The following is a 14,351-nucleotide window of genomic DNA, read 5'->3' as shown; positions in this document are numbered from 1 at the left end:
ACCTGATAAATAGGAACAGATAGTAACATAAATTTACACAAGAAAAAAATGTGCAAAATACATGTTGCAATATGAAATAAATGTTGTAATAATTAGAAGTCTCCAGGAAATTAATAGAAATAAGCATATATAATAAATATTCAATCTTTTAGAATTAAAAAATATATTTTTAAAATTAGAAATTAGCATTCTATCAAAATAATAAAAAAACATTAAAGATGTTTTATCCAATTATTCCACATTTATAAATAAAGAAATGATCCTTTTTTTTTTTTTTTACATAATGAGAAGGTGGAAAAAAATTATGGTTGTTCAACACATAAGCAGCAAGAAAATGCTGAAATAGTAATACACTGCACTATTAAGCAGCTTTTAAAAATAATGTCTGTAAAGTTATTAATGATATATAAAATGCTCATGATGTATATACTATTAAGTGACAAAACTTACAAAATTGCACATTAAAAATAAAGTGATAGAAAATATCTGTGAGATAGGACTAAGCATGAATGAGACTGAGAAAATTTTTTTTTACTTTTCTCTTTGCTAGATTTTCTACAATGAAGGTTTTCAATGGCAATTTTATTGAGATATAATTCACCACCACATAATTCATCTAAAGTGTACAATTCAATGGTTTTTAGTATATTCACAGAAATGTGCAACTGTAGTTTTTATAACCACAAGAAATGAAAAATTGACCTGTGGTTTATAGATGCTCTCTAAAACTATGCTGTTTTCCTTTATCTAAGTACGTATGGTCTGTATGTAACCACAGCGAAGAGTCACTTTCAAAGATACCAACAAAAATGTGCTCCAAGTAGCTCACTTAAAACACATGACAGGCAGCATAATTCATTTTTTTTTTGGTTCCCTTTTCTCAGCTAGTTACTCGAACAGATTCTTAAGTGCAGTTCAAATAAAAGTAAGAAATTCGATCAGAGTATTTACCTTTACAGTGCTTGTGGTCTGGGGTTGGGCTGTAGCCCTTGTGGCATGAACACATATAGGAGCCTTCGAGGTTCGAGCAAGTACCATTTGTGCAGATCTGTGGGTCCAGACACTCATCCACATCTGAAGAATGTTGCATAAGGGGGGAGGAAAAACCACAAAGAGAGAAAAAAAGAAATAAAACATAAATAAAGTTGAATTTGGCTAAAAATAGAAATAGTCCATCTTCAAAGAAAGGACAGATTCTTTAAGACAAGCTTTCAAATTAGCCCAAAGGAGGAAAGGCAGCTCAGGTGTGAACAACACGTGGGATAGGTCCATGCCTTAATTTACTTTCCGCAAAGTAACTCAAAAAAGGAACTGAAGATGTCTATGAATGAATTCAGTGAAAGCTTGCTGTACAGGGGAGGAAAGAAGAGAGGGAGGTTCTAGAGCAGCATCCTCTACAAAATGAAATATTCCAAAGAATCAAAGATGTATCAAGGTCTAGTAAGGGAACTGATGAGTTCTGCAGGAAGGGAGGGTTCATTGAAGAAAGGATAGGACTCATGACCTAGAGAAACCACAGGAGCTGTTAACAGAAAGGAGGAAAAAACCTCTGATACAATTTTCAAAGATAGCATTGAATCAGTATTATAAAAATCAATCTAGAGGACCAACAAGCCTACTGGGCAATTTGAAGGTAGGGTACAGACTGCAGAGGCAGATAAAATAATGGCTAATCTTTACCAAACACTTACTGCACAAAAGCACTAAAGGCTTTATGCTTATTTAATCCTCACAAAAGCCATCCAAGCTAACCATTTCACTGACAAAAGAACCAAGTCTCAGAGAAATTCAAACAGACTGTCCAAGGCCACATGGTTAGAAACTGGGGGCTCATATTTGAATCCAGTTAGCCTGACTCCAAAGATCATCCTTTTAACCTGTTTCTAAAGTTTATTTTTTTATTTTGAGAGAGAGAGCGAGCAAGCGAGCGTGTGCACGTGAGCCACCAAGTGGGGGGTGGGGCAGAGGAAAAAGGAAGAGAGAGAAAATCCCAAGCAGGCTCTGCACTATCAGTGCAGGGCCCAATGTGGGGCTCAAACTCACAGACCGTAAGATCACCACCCAAGCCAAAGTTGGACGCTTATCCGACTGAGCCACTCAGGTATCCCTTAACCTGTTTCTATTAACACAAGTTAAGTGTAGTGCTAGAAACCGCTGAAGAATTAGGAGTACGTTTGTTTTTATTGTTTGCTAACATAGCATTTATATAGAAAAGAATCATCTACGTGTTCATTGATTTCATTCAGCATTCATTAATCTCCTACTAGAATATTGTTATTTCATAAAGAAAAACTTGAGCTCTATGCCGCATTTGAGCACCTCTGGTAAGTCCACCGTAAGTCCCAGTAAGAAGACACACAGTGTAGCATGGACAACAAAAACCTTAAGAAGAACAATTTAAACCACTTAAGTGCTAAAATTACACACCACATCATGATTTAGGCTTAATTTTACGGCGGTCAATAACGCACAGCATCTTAATCTAAGGCAGACAAACAATAAGAAGGAAAATGCTCTTGATTCCATCCATTGCATTTTGCAATGCTCACCCTGAGAGCAGTAAAGCTTTCCACCCTCTTAAAAGGCAAAGAGTCACAAACACATTAACAAAGATCTCGTTCTAATTCAGCATTTCACAGTTCAGACTGCATTTGTTCGCATGACATTCCATTAAAACTGGGTTACGGCTTTCTGACAATGATATCGAGAAACAGAGTACAGTGAAACCTTGGATTGCAAGTAACTCGTTCTGCGAGCGTTCTGCAAGACAAGCAAACATTTCTAGCACAATTTAACTCGATAAAACGAACGAGGTCTTACAATATGAGTAGGACGTGATGCTGAATGTTACATGATCACGACTGAGCTACCGTTTCTTGAAATTTGCTTTGATATACTTTGGTATGCTTTGGATTACAAGCATGTTTCTGGAATGAATCGTGCGCGCAAATCAAGGTTTTACTGTATTATCAAAATAAGGCAAAAGTGTGTGAGCAACCAAGCACACAGGCATACGTCTCACATGCAAACAGAGAACAGCCGGCGAATTAGCACTGCGTGAGTACTCTACCTGGCCTTCAGAAAATCACTTACTGCTACTGAACTGACCCTACTCTCTATGACAACAAAAATAGCACTTCCAAACTGTCTCATTGTCCATCTTTTTCTTGGTTGTCGGAGTCCACTTTTATGAACACTGAATACAAACAACTTGAAAGAAGAAGCCAAACACTGGAGCCAAAGTAAATAATGGGACAGAAGGAGCCTAGACAGTAGGCATGTAAATTCCAGACAGTAACGTTAAAATGTCCCATCGAGGATCTGGATTGGCTTCAAAAATGTTAACAAGTTGAAAAATGTATGGACTGTTCTCTTTAGTTATTCATGCATCAGGAAATGTGACTTACAGGACTGCAGAATATAACAACAAAATCAGTTTCTAAGACCATTATTTTCTCTAGTCAAAGCAAATTAAGAGTGCAGATTATTGTTGATGAAATACTTATAAAATACTTGCAACTTATAAGATACTTGAGTCAGTAGTACTGCATTGCATAGTTAAGAGTTAAGACAGTTGATCTTAAAAGTCCTCATCACAAGAAAAACAATGTTTTAATGCCATAACTATAAATGGTGATGGACTTTCACTAGAATTATGATCATTTTGTTATATACACAAATACTAAATCCTTATGTTGTATACCTGAAATGAATCTAATGTTACAGATTATACCTCAATTTAAAAAAAAGAATCTCCATAGAGTAGGAAGGTGTGGCCTCACTTGATGGACGTAAAAGGAGTGAAATAAAGTCACCATTTTATCTTTTGCCCACACCTCTCTTAAACTGCAGACCCCCACAACCTCGTTGGTCAGTCTCCTGACACCTCCACTTGATATATCACAGGCACTTCTGAGTGTTCAGACCCAAACCTGATCTTCCCCATGTTTTCTTTATGCTGCTTTCCACATCAATACATTATGCCACTATCCAAATGCCCAAGTCAAAAATTGAAGTCATCCTATCCAGATTCCTTATTCTCCCTCTTTCCCCACATTCAATTTATTACCAGTCTTATCAATTCTACCTTCCAAATATCTCTCAAATACCCCTGCTTTATTTCTTTCTTACTACCATCATTTTCTCTCACATGGGTTACCATCACAGTCTGTTTCTCCACTTGGAGTCTTGCCCTCTCTAATCCACTATCCAGCAGGTAGCCAGAGTGACCTAAAATACAAATATGATCAATGGTGTTGCTCCTGGGATGCCTGGGTGGCTCATTCGGTTAAGCATCTGACTCTTGATTTTGGCTCAGGTCATGATCTCATAGTTCACTGTCAGCGCAGAGCCTCCTTGGGATTCTCTCTCTCCCTCTCACTGCCCCTCTCCTGCTCACGCTATATCTCTGCCTCTCTCAAAATAAACCTTTTTAAAAAATGGTGTTGCTCCTTTAAAAACTGTCAATGGTTTCCAGTGTTCTTCCATTCAGTCAAGGACACAAACTTGTGGGGCCCTGAGTGTTATTGACAGAAAGCCTGCCACCTGTCCCCCCCCCCCCCAGTTCTTACCCTGAACCTTCTAGAAGATCAATGCTATGGGAAACAAGGTAGTCTCTATTCAGTCCACCATCCAAGACCCACACCCCCTAATCCCTGCTACAGAGAGAGATGGTTAGGCCTTTGGTTTCTAAATTAGAGTTCAAGGGGCACTTGGGGGGCTCAGTCGGTTAAGTGTACGACTTTGGCTCAGGTCATCATCTCACAGCTTCTGAGTTCAAGCGCCACATCGGGCTCTGTGCTAACAGCTCAGAGCCTGGAGCCTGCTTCAGATTCTGTGTCTCCCTCTCTCTCTGCCCCTCCCCTGCTCACACTCTATGTCTCTCAATAATAAATAAACATTAAAAAAATTTTTTTTTAATTAGAGTTCGAAACTCATCTTACTCTGAGATTAGGATCATGGTTTTGTAGAAGTCACATTACCAAATTCTTATGAGGCATATACATAATGAGCTTAAAAGGGAAACATCATGAAAAGTATGGTGTCTGTAGAAAAATGTCTTCTGATCTCCCCAAGTACAATTTACCAATGGGCTTTTGGGACATAATTTGACATTTTCTATTCAATGAATTAATTAAAACTCCCATAGTAAGGGAATTACTAGGGGTTTATGCGGTCAGCACTTCATGGATATGATCATTCAAAAGTTTATGAATCCATCCCAGTATACTATCACCCAATCCAAATTCATCATTCTCATCTACAATACCCTGAGAGACTGTAACAGAGGCCTGTTGAAAACTAAACATGCCATGCCTAAAGGATTTCATGACCTGCTCCTCTGAGAAGCCCATCAGAAGAGGCGGTCAGAATAGCCACACATGATTTGTCCTTAGTGAGCCCTGGCTGATTCTTACGATCATCTTTTTCTTTTAAAATGTTTTACCTTATCATTTGCATCCTGCAGCCTACAGTTCTTTGTCAAGGTTAAGATGAAGTTCAGTGGTCATTAGTTCCTGAACTGCACCTTCTTTCTTCTTTGGGGGGGAAGTGAGGACATTAATCTCTTTCCAGATCTCTGGCAACTTTCCATTCTCCACAATTTGACAAAGACAACTTTCCACTGGCCAGCAAACCCACCTGCAAAGCCTCTCATTGCCTTTGGATGTAATTCCTCTGGGTCAGGAACCCTTTTGAAATTTCCCTTCCTCATGTCCTGGGAACACACCAGGCAGCCTGAAGCCCCTCTCTGGGAAGCCTAACCTCTGGAGGTATAGAGGGTATTCAGTGGCTGACCTCACACAAGTCAGTCCAAGGCTGTGGTGCCACTTTCTACTTCACCTATCAGCTCCTTGAGGCTGGTCAGAGTTGATTCCAGAGCAAGAGTGCACCTGCATTACTTCCTGTACTTTCCAGGAAATGAATCTCTCAACACTGCAAGCCAGTCATTTTTCAGAGGCCATTCAGTCTCGTTTAATTCCTTAGTGGTCAACACAAACTTCAATGAATGAGCATCGTTTGATAAGGGAAGTAAACATATTCCATCACTATGGCTACCTGAAAGTATGAGATTATTCCCTACCCCAACCATGATATTAATTTGGTTATCCCTCAACTATTCGTTATACACAGTCTTTTAGAGTAAAGACGATGGCAGAGCATATTTGACACAAAAGCAAGCATGGCAAAGTAAGGTACAGAAGCCAGTTAGGCAAGTGTTTTGAACAACCTGCACTCGAGGTACAGTAAATCCTCAGGATCTCAGACGCCCTCTGTCAAGTCTGACCAAGATATGCAGTAGCACTGCAGCCTACAAAAATATGTTACACATCCCCCAAAGACTCATCACTGCTGTTTAGGACTGGAAAAGAGCCAATGCTATATACATCCCAGATAAAGAGACAAAGATGATCTCAGAAAACCAATCCATTAATCGTACCGAATCACTGCTTTCCTACTTCACCTTTCCAAAAGAATATTTTGTCTTTCAGCAAAACTCAATTGGGGCTATCCGTGGTGCAGCCTGCCATCTCAGAGTCAAGAATCCCTGAGCCGTTATTATTGCTGCTCGCAAGGGAGGATTCGCACCCACATGGATCTCTCCTTTCTATGAACGTTTTTGTCTTCCTCGTTACCTTCATATTGTTTTGTTCTCTAATTTTCCTGGGTAAACAGGAGACAGATATGAGGTAGTGTATAGAACAGAACACTAGTTTGGGAAATAAAAGACCTGGGATCATGTCCTAGATCTGCCATTTATTACCTATAACCTTAGGCAAGCCCATTACCCTCTCTGGGAATCAATTTCTGTATGTGTACTACAGGGAAGACTACCCTGAGGACCAAAAAAAAACCCCAAAAAACAAAAAAAAAAAAAAACCAACAAAAAAACCCCACAACGAAGTCAAAGCCCTTTGTAACAATGTAAGAGAGGTTTGTTGTTATTATAATAATTAGTCTCCCCACACAGGCATGTTTCCTGCCTTCAAAAGTAGTTTCTTGTTTGCTTTCTTTTTTCTTTTTAAATGAGAAAGAGAGAGTGTGAGCAGGGGAGGAGCAGAGAGAGGGAGACCAAGAATCTGAAGCAGGCTCCAGGCTCTGAGCTGTCAGCACAGAGCCCAATGTGGGGCTCAAACTCTCAAGCTGTGAGATCATGACCTGAGCTGAAGTTGGACGCTTAACCCACTGAGCCACCCAGGCGCCTCTCTTGTTTGCATTTTTAATTTAGGTATAATTGACATAACATTGTGTCAGTTTAAGTGATGATTTGATATACTTATATATTGCAAGATGACTAACAATGTAAGCTAAGACCTCTATTATGTCCCATAATTATTTCCTTTTTTTGTGAACATAATCATGATCTAACCTCTTAGCAGCTTTGAAGTTTATAACACAGCATTGTTGACTATAATCACTGTAACACAGCACTGTTGTAATCATCAGTAACCTATGCAATAGATCCCCAGGGCTTACCTACCTGCCAGTTCCAAGCTTCCATCCTTAAACAACATCTTCCCAATTCTACCAGCTCCCATCCCCTGAGAAGCACCGTTTTATTCTGTATTTTTTTTTTTTTTTTTTGCTCGTTTACAACTCCAAATCTTCTCTGGAATCAAGCACATAATTAGGTGTTCGATAATAACGTAGTGACTAATTAGAAGACTTCTTTAGCATACAGTGGGATTAGGGATTAGGCTGGTGTTTGCACATTTAATATCTGCAAAAGGTGGATGTTCAGTTCTGTTGCCATCTTATACAAAATAAATAAATGTAGGATGAAAGTCTCCAACTTCATACAAGTCTATGAATATTCATGTATTCCATAAAGGTTAACAATGATTCCTCAAAATCTGAAAATAAATCCTAGTGTGAAAAGAACTCCTAGAACAAGGAGCTTTCCATGTTTACCGTGTAAGTTCTCTGCACCTGGTTTTCGTTAAGACTAAGACTAACCCGTTGTCGAGTGGATCAAATAACACAGAGTTCTTCAAATGCCTAGGACCCATTACGTTTAGAAAACGTAAATCGGAGTCACAGAGTCACCATTAACTTAATTACGGTTTGACAGAGAAGGATTACTATGATAAAAATCTCAGAAATTTGTGTTCCCAGGTCACATGGTTTTTCACAGACTCAATTCTAAAGTAAGACAATAAAGTAAACTCAGCGCTGCCTGCATACAACCACCAGGTGATAGATACTGTATCTTATGAAGGTGAGCAAAGAAAGTGAAGTAGAAGGATGGAAATGGCAGTATTGCAGAAGGCGAAACATTTGTTAGGGATGATCAGTGATCCTACAGAAAAGCATGAGGATTCTTAAGCAATATATCCCAGCTAAACAAAAATGTCCAGAAGTTGAAAGGAAACTCTAAGATTAAGATTACTTAGATTCATAAACGAAGGCTCCGATGACACAGGGAGAGGGAAGAACTACAGGAAATGAGCTTATGAAAAGCCAAGGATAGTTACACACAGAAACTTGACATAGAATTTATTGGATAGGTATCAGTTATTACTGCCCTTCTTATATTTCAGGATTAAGGAGGTAAACGGGAGGATAACAGAGTTGGGGGAAGAAGGGTTATAACATTTATTGGGTTCTACATTGTGTCGCATGCCTTTCTACATGCTTTATATTGCTTATTTAATTCTGACAGTAAATCCAATGAAGAAGAGTATCTCAATACCCATTTTAAAGCTATTGAGACCAAGCTTCAGAGAGGTCATATAGCTCAAAATCTGTCTAAGTTCAAGGAAATATGATCTTTACAGAAGAGTTGCCAAATGTACCTTTACACAATTAAATATCAGAGAATCTCCTTTGAAGGATGGCTCTAGCAGGGTTTGAATCAGGCCTGTTCTTCATGAGTGAAGAGAAACCTGTTAATTGACTACCTGACAGGCTGGCTTCCCTCAAAAAAGGTCCTGGTTGAAGCAGCCAGTTGGAACTCGCCAGAACCCAGGGTGAAGAAATAATCATTAGAGGTGGGGATCAAGTGGGCAACAACTCCAGGCTGAATGTGAGGTCCAAGGAATACAATGTTGAATGATGAAAGTGGCTTTCAAGAGAGGACTGAAATCCACAACTTGAAAGAAGAAGCTACATTAACAGAGGAGCCAACAAGAGTTGCCAAAAAGCACCAAGGGATAGATATTTTGAAAATGGGCAATAAATGACTGAGAATGAAGGATCATATGCCCTGAACTCAACACTAGGAAACAGCATGGTCTTCCAGACAACACCTGCTAACATCTGACCTGTTTCGGCCCCAGATGATTTCTGCTCTAATTCATAAATCAAGGAGAAGCATCAATCAGTGAGCCAGCTTACATGGCAGGAATACAAGGCCATTAATGGTTTCAGCAAGTTCACTGTTAAGTCAGGAAAAGAAGGAGAAAGTCTAACTGGCACCAAATCCCTGCAGAATATGAGTCAAAATAGCAATTCTCAATTCCTAATGAATCCATGTAACAGGAAAAAGAGCCAAATCAATATACAGATCAACAGGCTTTAGAAAAAACCATAAGCATAACGCCACACGATAGTAGTATTACATATGACCCTGTACAACTTTAATTGTAATAATTTAAAAACATTCAGTCAGCGGGAGCAGAGTGGTAGAAAAAGGAGGACATGAAGACTTATGGAACAGAGAACCCTGTGACGTAGGGATTATCTTCTCTACAGATGGCAACTAACAAATACCAAGTGTAAGACTTTCCTTCAAATGGTGAGATTTGGAATACTTTTAAGTCTTTAATGTTCTCATACACTTAAAATTGGGGGAAAACAGTCTCATCAATGCACCCTAAATTATCTGGACTAAAATGATATTAAAAAGCCACAAACCCATCACAAAAAACCAATAGAGAAAAAAACAAATAGAAAGGAACACTGTATAAATAACTTATCATTTGATGTCTTCTCTGACCACCATAGAATCTGACACTCTCTGTATCCCTCAGGCAGATTTATTTTATTTTTTTCCCCTTCATGGCACTGAAAACACATCTGACATACGACATACTTTACTTGCTGACTTGTTTATCTGCAAACACAATGTAAGCTCTAGAGTACATAGGCAAAGAGGGGAAGGCATTTTTTTTATTTTCCCTTAATCTCCGGGGTCTTGAAAACTGCCTGGCTCTTGGTAGGCACTCAGCTGTTAAATTGAAAATAAATATATAATCAAATTGTTGCTGATTAGCTCAACTCAATGATCAGCTTAAGTAATGACTGCACCTTGGAAAAGTATTTTAGAGTAGCAGAAGTATAAAGGTGAGAACTAAAATGTAGGAGCCATCACTAGGTACTCATTAGCGTTGTCAGAGCTGAGCAGAAGAATCTCATTCATTCATTGGTTCAGTAAGAATAGAAAGGCATGTGGGGCGCCTGGGTGGCGCAGTCGGTTAAGCGTCCGACTTCAGCCAGGTCACGATCTCACGGTCCGTGAGTTCGAGCCCCGCGTCAGGCTCTGGGCTGATGGCTCGGAGCCTGGAGCCTGTTTCCGATTCTGTGTCTCCCTCTCTCTCTGCCCCTCCCCCGTTCATGCTCTGTCTCTCTCTGTCCCAAAAATAAATTAAAAAACGTTGAAAAAAAAAAATTAAAAAAAAAAAAAAAAGAATAGAAAGGCATGTTGCGACATCGACTTTTTGTCACACTCAACTTTTTAATGTGTGAAAGCTCTACTGCCATAAAAAATTAACACGGATCCGTTTTGATATAATCTGCAAAAGCCCTCCTGAGAATCTAAGAAGAGCTCTAAGTCCAGCTCTGAACAACGAATGGAACTGAAACATCATCATGGAGGAGAAGCCTGATCTGTAGATAAAGGCAGAAGGAAAAAAAGTACACGGTCTACTTGTCATAGGAATTGCATGACCTTAGCAATGCAAAACCGAAAAGTAGTGCTTGGAACAAGTGGCTAAGTGTATGACTTTGGGTGACTGACATGGTGACCTAGGATTTCTGCTTAGGATTCCACTAAGTCTGGTTGGCAAAGTCAAGTTACTTTTAAATGAGGTGCTGTGTTTCTGTCATTAAACTGGAGCAAAGTGGTCATGATTAGATTGACTGCACACATCCAGGTATGAGAACTCATTTCTTATGATTGCCCAATCTAGATAAACGCATGTGTATTGAAGAACGATCACTTGCCAATTTGGTCAGTCATATTTCATTAGCAAGTTCATGCATCAGGGCTGTGTTTATACCACTATGATGAATTTTAGTTATTGAAGGTAAAATTCAGGCTCTGCTCTTGGATTATAATATGCCTCAGTATGTGAAAATGAGAACACAAATGGAATCCTGACAGGCAAGTATGAAATTTATGCCAAACGGGAAAATTAAAACCAAACATAATGTTCTGACCAGTACCGATCACATCAACAAATGCAGATCAAATAAGCAATTAATGAACCCAAATCTTCCCTTCTCCCAAAGATCAACATCTCAATTCCAATGACAGAAGGAGACGGCCATGTACAGAGGCGTAGCTTATGCAACCTGGTGATGAGTCCAAAGCTTTGAAATTGGGACTCTTTCTGCCGAGCCTACTCATCCTGTCTGCTCTGCAACACCTAAACATCTTCCCAGAGGTGTACGAGTAAAGATGAGCATCTTAAGTAAGACTGAGAGGGTCCATCTAGCGTGTTCTGCCTCCTCATCCTGCGGCCAATCTTCCCTTGTTCTCTGTCTAGCCCTTCAGCTAGTGACTGAAAGGTGAACCTGACTGCTTCCTCCTTCCACAAGCGCCCTGCACAGGCTGTTTCCTCTGTCCAAACTTATCTCCTTCCCCTCCCCTTCCTCAGTGTAACCTCGATCAGGAATTTTCCCAGAGGCAACTCGTTCTATCGCACACTCTTAGAGCAGCAGAGAACCCTACTTCCCAGCACTGTCTTATTGGTGCCTTTGCATTTACTTATGAGATACTTATGAGTCTTCCTCGCCAGACAGTTCCACGAGGAAGGCACTTTTTTTGTCCCTCAACGTATCCCAGCACACAGCACAACCCTGGGTATATACAGTAAGCTCTTCAGCCCTTGTGGAAGAAGGAAGGAAAGTATGAAGAAATGAGAAGTTTAACACACATGGTCAGAGTCTGGCATTGAGTGTAAAAGAGCTCAGCTTCTAAGGAAAATATTAGAGACAGAGACAGAAACACAGAGGAAAACCATTAAGGGGGAAAGCTAAGTGGAGCACAGCTAAAGAGACTGAAAGCAAATTTGATGCTTCTCCTCCTCAGTGCCTAATGTTGGTATGAAGTATTTAGTAAAGACTTCAGTGAATACATGTCAGAGACAAGCCATCAAGATTTCTCTTCTGCTTCATGTTTGTGCTGTATGCTTCCAAATTCTATTAGTGTGTGGTAAGCGGCCTCTTCTTAGGCCTTTTCTCTCTTTTTTAGCCTGTTGCCTCCACCTCTCCCTCCCTGTGGTGATTACTGTTTTATTTGGTCTTGGTTATTTATCACATCAAAGGCCATAATTTGCTTCACTCAGAATTATGTCTCCCAGGTAAAATCTCCCATTCTTTCTACCAACTTGTTTTCCCATTTTCTCCATGGTTAAAAGTGACTTTGAACTTTTCTCAGAAGTTTTCTGAGAATGACACAACTTTGTCATATTCCATTTTTTCCTCTTTTTTTTCCATTTTGAACGAGGGATCACTTGGCATTACATCACTCTGTCAGAAAATGCACTAGGCAGAAAAAAACAAGACTTTGATAAGAACACTCTAGTACCTACCAAGACATTGCCCATTCCAGCCTCGAAACCCTTCTGTGCAGGGAACACACTGGTAAGATCCAGGAGAATTCACGCACTGCTCATCTGGACAAGTGCTTGGAGTTAAACATTCATCAATATCTGAAAAATTGGAAAAGTAGGTCACAAGCATTTATCAGAATACGGAAGCAAACATTCACTTTTCTGATGAAGCCGGGGGGAAAAAAGGTATGTTGTATCTACATTTTGGTGGAGAAAACCATAACTAGGTAAGTCAAACACTGTGCCTACACTTAACCACCACAACAATAATGCAAGGCCAGGTAGACCTTGTATAAAATATTTACACACATCCAAAGGAAAAACTTGGCTCCAGTTTTCCAACTGGCAGGGTTAGACCTCTCCATTGCTGGGAGCTGGCAGCTTCTTGGGGGCCATTTTCTGAACACCAAACCTTTGAAGGAATACTGCAGCTTGCCAGAAAGAAATATAATAAACAGGCATGAGAGTGACAAAGCCACATATCCACCTGGCCAGAGGTTCTCTCTGCAGGCAATGGATGCTCTAGGGAAATCCTTGCTTTGGCTTCATGGGCCTAAGAACACCCAAGGTTTGAATAATTTAAAACCTTTCACAGGCTATGAACTCCTTGGAGGTGGAAACAGAACATTAGGAGAAAATGAACTCATCAAATATTTGCCAGACTTTCCAAAAAACATGGTGATATGATCGTATGCTAATATTTTCTAATAAAAATATACCTTATTATTCACATTCACAGCTAACTGGAGTTATTCATCACTGTTCTTTTCAATGTGAGGAGAAAAACAACACCTTAAATATGCTTGGGGCTGTGGCGGACGTAACTACTACAGAGGCTCTAGGCATTTTGAAGAATGGTAGAACAACAGAAGGGGGAAGCAGGATACAGGAAGTGGTTCAGGAGTTTAACAAGAGTGGGAACACCTTGGGTACCAGCCCCATTTGAAGAGATCATTTTTTTCTGGGATTGGAGTCGGAATTCAAATGAGTGTATTTACTGTCTAAGTGTTCCAATATAAGATACATATAGGACCTCCAATCATATGCAAAATATAAAGACAATTTTCAGGACATAAGCAAAAAGTGAAAGAAATATATAACGGATACATTCATCCATTCTGGGAAATTCTCAAAAATTATCTCTCATTATCACCAGACAAGTGTGAAAATACGCTTCAAGTAAAAAAGATGCTCAAAGGAAAAATGTTGAAGATGTTATTAATAGAATAAGCACTAAGTCAGTGTGGTAATTTTTTTTTCCTATCAGCAAAAAATCCTTGCCAACAGACAATGACACATAGTGGTGTGTGTGTGTGTGTGTGTGTGTGTGTGTGTGTGTGTGTGTGTGTGTTTTAGGTCAGATGTTCTGGGACTTCTTGTTCTACAGAAAGATGACGCCTGCCAGTTTCATTTTCCAAACAGCATTACGTTCTTCTCTGGAAGGATTTTTTTTTTAAATAGAACTACAACTGTTAAGTCAGAGAAGGTTTTAAGGAAAGCTGGCCCAATAAATAAGATGCAACGCGGAGCAAGACAAGACAACATCCCTACATTTCCAGCCACTCTCACCTCTGT

The 14,351-nt window shown here is 39.6% G+C and overlaps 1 protein-coding gene across 9 annotated transcripts in view; it reads right to left on the bottom strand.

Moving 5' to 3' along the window:
- LTBP1 (latent transforming growth factor beta binding protein 1) overlaps positions 1 to 14,351 on the bottom strand; it is a 401,303-nt gene that overhangs the window by 94,709 nt on the left and 292,243 nt on the right. For all 9 annotated transcript variants that reach the window (XM_060652208.3, XM_060652235.3, XM_060652189.3 and 6 more), the window contains 2 exons: positions 12,756 to 12,875; positions 952 to 1,074 (listed from right to left, as the gene is read on the bottom strand). In XM_060652208.3, the coding sequence (XP_060508191.1) occupies positions 952 to 1,074; positions 12,756 to 12,875 (243 nt within the window). The remainder of the gene's footprint in view (positions 1 to 951; positions 1,075 to 12,755; positions 12,876 to 14,351) is intronic.

Source organism: Panthera onca, chromosome A3 (assembly GCF_046562875.1).
Source record: "Panthera onca isolate mPanOnc1 chromosome A3, mPanOnc1 haplotype 2, whole genome shotgun sequence".
NCBI classification, from domain to species: domain Eukaryota; kingdom Metazoa; phylum Chordata; class Mammalia; order Carnivora; family Felidae; genus Panthera; species Panthera onca.
Note: the sequence above shows the minus strand (reverse complement) of the source record. Positions and strands in the feature narration are given on the sequence as shown.